The sequence below is a fragment of the Panicum virgatum genome, chromosome 3K (genome assembly GCF_016808335.1).
Source record: "Panicum virgatum strain AP13 chromosome 3K, P.virgatum_v5, whole genome shotgun sequence".
Taxonomy (NCBI): Eukaryota; Viridiplantae; Streptophyta; class Magnoliopsida; order Poales; family Poaceae; genus Panicum; species Panicum virgatum.
The window spans coordinates 15,448,841-15,455,358 of record NC_053138.1 but is presented as its reverse complement, the minus strand read 5'-3'; the positions used below and the strand labels follow the sequence as shown (position 1 = coordinate 15,455,358).

The 6,518-nt window shown below is 51.4% G+C and overlaps 1 protein-coding gene across 1 annotated transcript; it reads left to right on the top strand.

Annotated features, from left to right (window-relative positions):
* The first annotated feature begins 734 nt into the window (after positions 1-734).
* Positions 735-3,648, top strand: LOC120697830 (WRKY transcription factor 28-like). The gene is made up of 3 exons (XM_039981183.1): positions 735-1,455; positions 2,438-2,584; positions 2,725-3,648. Exons 1-3 carry the CDS (start codon positions 989-991, stop codon positions 3,293-3,295), a joined length of 1,185 nt encoding a protein of 394 aa, XP_039837117.1. The 5' UTR covers positions 735-988; the 3' UTR covers positions 3,296-3,648.
* The last annotated feature ends 2,870 nt before the right edge of the window (positions 3,649-6,518 follow it).

Below are 6,518 nucleotides of genomic sequence, written 5' to 3'. Positions count from 1 at the left end.
GTCGGATCGAGATTGGACGGAGGACGGTGTCGATTAGGCACCGGCAGCGTCATGCTGGCATCAACCCAGGGGCCGCGCGGGTGGGTCAGAGAAGTGGGCGGTCAAAGCGGCACGGACACGTGTCGGTGAAGGTGCGTTTGAACGGTTTGACGCAGCTCCGGCTGTTTGACCTGCGTGACCGGTTGTGCCCGGTAGCCGTTGCTGACTCACCATATGCGCCTGTGACCTTGGACCACTGCTCACCCCACTAGTGTTGCTCCACTGTTGCTAATGACTTTTTAGAAGCAGACAAACTCTTGTCTAAAACAAACAGCTCCGCAATTGGTAACCAGCAAGCAACACACGACGGGCCCGTTAGAACACACACCAAGCGAGGAAATCGGCTAAAATTCGGCAGATGCAATCCCACGTTCTAAATGACAGCCCTAGCTAGTAGGATTTGCAAAAGAAACGAAATTTGAAAGCTTTCAAAAAAAATACAAAATTTGACGTCTTCCTCGTGTTCCATTCGATAGGAGAACTAGAAGTCGTAGAGTAGAACAGGATAAAAGAACTGGCACCGACTTTTGCTCTAGAGAACTGGTAAAAAAGTCTGATGCTACTAGAACATAAAGAAAGTTTACTGCTGACAGGACGAAATCAAATCAATTCATTAACTTTAAGCAAGCCACAGATTAACTAGTCATTCGAACCGGAGCCCTTATTAGCCCTCTCCCACCCAACCACCCATCCATCTCTGATCTTTCCCCCCGCACACGATCACACTCTCTACCAAGCTAGCAGCTCCCTTGCTTACACACCTCTTCCTTTCCTCACCTTCTCTCTCTCTATCTCTCTCGCCTGTGGCCACACCTGACCGCTAGGCTGCTAGCTGGAGCAATCTATATGTGAAGAGAGAGCGAGCACACACAGGCTCAAGGCCACCACCTTGGAGGGCTTGTTGATCTCTGAAGCAGCCAGCAGCTCCGGCACCTGCCAATCCATCTCCATGTCGGGCGCGAGGCATGACCACCACCAGCACCACCTCTCCGGGGACTTCCAGTTCCACGACGAGCTGGCGTCGCTGTTCGCGCAGCGGCCCGACGCGCCGACGCCGATGATGCAGCAGCCGTGGTTCACGGACTACCTGCACACGAGCGCGCCGACGCCGCTGGACTACGACGCGTTCGCGGGGCACGACTTCGACGTGGTGCTGGCCGTGGACGAGGACGTGAAGCGGGAGCTCGTGGTGGACACTACCGGCGCTGCTGCCGGCAGCGGGGGCTTGACGACGGCGGCGCCGCTCACGCCGAACAGCGTGTCGATGTCGTCGACGTCGAGCGAGGCCTGCGGCGCCGGCGCCGGAGCGGACGAGGAGTCGGCCGGGAAGTGCAAGAAGGAGGAGAGGGAGGAGAGCAAGGACGGATCGGCGGGGGGCAAGGGAGATGGGGAAGGAGAGGAGAAGAACAAGAAAGGGTGAGTTGATCTAATCAGATTTCGATCTTCTCTTCAGTATTTTTTTCTGTCCGGATCTTGCAGTTGTTCTTATAATAGATCAGCTATATGTTGCCTCATATATTATGCAGATGTTTGATTTGCCAACAAGTCTTTGATGCTATAGTTTAATCTCCCAGAAAGTTTAGTCGCCGGATTTGTTAATCTTTAGAACATGCTTGAATCAAGATCTGGAGCAGGTTTATATATGGAGTAACTTCTCTCTAAGGTCTTGCTAGTTCGTTAGCGAATCCCTTCATCCACATGATAAATGAGTACTATTCGTTGTCGCTTCCATCTTTGGTTTGGACAAAGGTGCAGTGTGAACTCTGCTAGGGTTTCTCGTTTAGCAAGCTGCATCCCCAAGAAAAGGAAACGAAAAAGAACTTGATCTTTAGGGTTCTACTATACAAAAGTCGATCGGTGCACCTTTTTGCTTCACAAATATAGGCTTTGCCTTGCCTCCTTGATTTCGTCTTCCTTGTATTGTTGGCATCTGCCTCCAATTTGACTGCACCAACTGCCTGCCGTTTTCATAGATCATAACCACACCGGCCCGGAAGGATTTAAGATCAGAAGACCACTTTGATCAATCCAATCAGTAGCTAGCTTGCCCAACTGATCATTAAATCTCATCGAAGTATACTTTGCAACTTCCCTTTTTGTTGCAACCCTGTGACCATGACGGCTCTCCAAATCCAGCAGAACAGAATTTTAAGAACTGCATGTTGCACTGTGTGAACCTGAAGCCAGCATGTATGCGTGCGTCGGACGACCGTACATAGCTACTCTTCCACGACAGCCAAGCATGCATGTTTGAACGGACTAACTGATAACACTTGTAGTTTGTACAAGTATGAACGCAGCATCTACTAGCACGCCCAAGACATGTATTTTCAGATCTAGCTACCGCCATTTTTGAATAGATTTACCAAGTTGGCATGTGTGTGCGTGTGATCTGCAGGGCGGCGAAGGGCAAGGGCAAGGGCGAGAAGCGGCCGCGGCAGCCGCGGTTCGCGTTCATGACCAAGAGCGAGGTCGACCACCTCGAGGACGGCTACCGGTGGCGCAAGTACGGCCAGAAAGCTGTCAAGAACAGCCCATTCCCGAGGTACATACGTGTGTACACAAGTTAATTCCTTTTTTTTGTACTTAATCAGGTGTTCGGTACTCGCCACGTCACCTCACGCATCCACGAATTTAGGGTTCTCACGACGCGCATGTGGTGATCGATAATGATGCAAAATGCAGGAGCTACTACCGGTGCACGACGCAGAAGTGCCCGGTGAAGAAGCGGGTGGAGCGGTCGTACCAGGACGCGGCGGTGGTGATCACCACGTACGAGGGCAAGCACACGCACCCCATCCCGGCCACGCTGCGCGGGAGCTCCCACCTCCTCGCCGCGCACCACCACGCGAACCTCCACCACCAGCACTTCCGGATCCCCGGTTCCAGCGCGGGCGGCGGCCTCACCTTCAGGCCCGGCGGCGGCGCCTTCGACGCGCTCGGCCTCCTGCAGCCGCCGCCGCCGTCGCAGCAGCAGCTGGTGATGAGCGGCGAGGGCGCCGGCGCCGTCTCCGGATTGCAGCAGGCGAACGCCGGCATGCCAAGCCATGCGCTGCCTGACCAGCAGCATGGCCTTGCTGCCATTGTGGGTACGGCGGCTGGTGCTACCGCTGCCACGGCCACCTCCGCGGCAACAACTAGCAGCGCTCCGCTCCGGATGCAGCACTTCATGGCGCAGGACTACGCTGGACTCTTGCAGGACATGTTTCCATCCTTCGTCCACAACAACGACGATGGCGACAATCTCCACCACTGATGACTGATGAGAGGTTCTCTTTTTTTTTTTGAAGCGATTATTGATGATGAGATGATGACGACGACGATGATGATAATGTCGAGGTAGTAGCCTGACAGAGATTTGGTTGCTGTTAACTTTGTGGTTCTTGTATCATTGTATGGTACGTGATGAGATATGATCTGAGGTAGCTAGCAGTAGTAGCATCAGCTGTGTAGGACGGGCTCCAGTACGTACCAGAGCGGTTTGTTGTACATGCACATGTACCTGATTCTAATGAGCCCATCACGCGTTGCACTAGCTTATTAATTTGGGACATGCATGTGCTGTGCTGTTGAGCTGTGGCAGTTTTATCCTCCAGCACAATCGTGACATTTCCTTACAATCAGGATCATGTGTGGACGCGTCTGTACATAGGCTAATTATTAATTAACTTCCCTTCATCTCTCTGTTGGATCTGCATCTGTATTACGAACGTCGTCGCTGTGAAATAACCTGTGTGTAATGGCTGGCTTGGATACTTACATACAGGTCACACAGAATTCAAATACCAGCATATATCGTCATGGCACACGTCGTCAGAAACGAAAAGAGCCATGCATGTAAGACCCCGGCCCGCGGCGCGCCCAAAGTAGTGGCACTACCTCTTTGACTACGCGAAGACAATTAGTTCTCGCATGTACTATACTCTAGCTAGTGCGCAGCGTACGTAGACTGCACTTTCTTCTTTTGCGACACGAGGGGCATTATCCCTCATTCCCATTACCAATAGCTTAGACTGCACTTGACATGAAATATAGGTTAGTATTTTTTTTCTTTTTGGAAAAAAAATACTGCAATAATAATAAACGTCTTCATTATTTATGTCACGGAAATACTTCTATCCGTGAGGGTAATTATGGATTTTTAACATGATTTGCTAAGCATTATTTATGTCACCAACGTCGGCACTGTGCAAAAACTCAGCACAGGCGACGCGCTCAACACGCACTCGATCGGGTATAATTAAGACAGCTCGCGGCAGCGGTTGCACCCGTCACACTGATCGTCGTCAACAGTCGCCGGCCGGGACGATGCCTTTGAACCAAAGGAAAGTCAGCTCCGCAGCCATGACAACGACGACTCCATCGGCAGGCTACTACGCTAGCTGCCTGCTACACGTACAGCTAGCTATACTGCGTAGGAGCGAGTATACTATACGCACGTCACGTAGTATGCGGCCATCCACACCGAGGTACTGTAGGTTGACCCGTTCCATGGGTCTACCCGACCGTAGGCCGTAGCTAATACCACTACTACAGATCGAAATGTATAGCAGAACGATCAGAATTAAGCTTGCTAGCTGCGCATTGATTGGGCGAGCGCCACGGGATTAATCCGGTCAAATGACTGACCCCTGGGCACGTGTTAATGCCACGACAGGGATCGACAACCGACGGGCGAGTAACCGGTCAGCCTTGCCGCGCCGGGCGCGTACGTCAAACGCCACCGCCACGGGATTTAAGCCGCGGCAACAAGGACACGCGTCGCTATTCCTCCTCACGTTAGTTTCATCGGTAGCACACAAACCCTGCTGCGCAGTACAGTATTCGGAAGTATGGAACCGAGCTAATAATCTCGTTTTATTTGGGCGCAGGAGTTTCTCTCCATTATTTTCTTTGCGAGAATTACTGTCGTAGTGAAAAACAGTGCTGGTCGCGTGGCGGATGGGAGGTGCTGAGCTAGCTGTTTTGGTTTTAGTGATCCAATCATGCATGAGCGACTTATTAAGGTAATTGGTGGGTTTCTTTTTACATCCTAACTTGAAAAAAAACTTTGGCTATTTCTCTTTTGTAATGATATATCATCGTCCTTTGGAAAGATGCAAGGCATATTCCTTTTTGTTAGGATAAATTTTGATCAACAAAAATTTTTATATGATAAAAATTTACTCTAGTGACATTAACTTGTTGCCACAAAGTCATACATCAGCGGAATACATGTTAGTTAAAAGATCATCTTAACGAAATATTTCTTGTAATTTCAAAGCGAGAGATTGTTAATTGTTGGAAGATATTAAGCATGGTGTGCAGAGCTAAAATTTGCAGTTATTTCTTTCTCGAATACGCACTAGAGCTGCGGATCATTGTATTAAGAATGAAAAAAATTGCAGTTGTAATTGTCGGAAGAGTATTAAGCATGACATATAAAAGCTAGAATTTGCAGCTATGATTATTAATTGCCGAAAGCGAATTAGGCGCTAATCCGGCGTGCCAATCGCAGCGACGGCACATGCGCGGTACGGCGTTTCTGGGTTCCATTAATGCGAGCTGGAGCTGCGACGGGAGCTATATAGCTAAGGAAGCTGGGTTTGCAAGCCAGACCGATCCGCGACAGCGACGGTGGCCGTGTGCTGGCGCGTGGATGGATCAACGACGCCCGCCCATGGCCGGCCGGTGGTGACCCCCCCCCCCCCCCCCCCCCCCCCCCCGCGCGCCTTCGCGGTGACTCAAAGTGCACGCGCGGCTGCGCCAGGGGGCGGGCGTTAATTGCGCGCCGTGCGACGGCAGCGTCGCAACGGCGAGGACGCACGCGATCCCGGCGAACGCGAAACCTCCTCGAGTTGAGGACTTGGGGCCCCGAAAGGGAGGCGTCGAGGGACGGCGGTTGCTCTGTTAGAATAGATAGTAGCGCATGAGTTGTAATAAAAAATACACCGAGTCCTACTAGAGATAGAAGTCCTAAAGATAGAAGTCCTAAAGATAGAATAAGATCAATTATGATCTGTAACTAATTAGGACTCAGTGATCCCTGTATCGTGAAGCCTCTATATAATGAAGCAAGGGCGGCCGCTGTTGTCTAGGCAGGCACGCATATTCATCCATACGTTTTACATGGTATAGAGCCAACTCCTCTACACATCCAATCCCGCCGAGCACCTCCTCCAGCGACGAACTGCTATTCGCCATGGGTTCCACCATCGTGCCATCAACCTCATCGACCACCGCCATCCCCTCCATCCTCGCCGTCCCGATCAGCGAGAAACTCACGAAATCCAATTACCCCCTATGGAGTGCTCAGGTAATGCCGCCCCTTCGAGCAGCACAGCTTGAAGATCTCGTCACCGGCGCTGAAAAGCCGCCGGAGAAGACTATTGATGTCGTCGTCGACGGTAAAACCGTCAAACAACCAAACCCGGCGTACACGAATTGGGTTATCCGGGACCAAGCTGTCCTCGGGTATCTCCTTGCGTCTCTGACCAGAG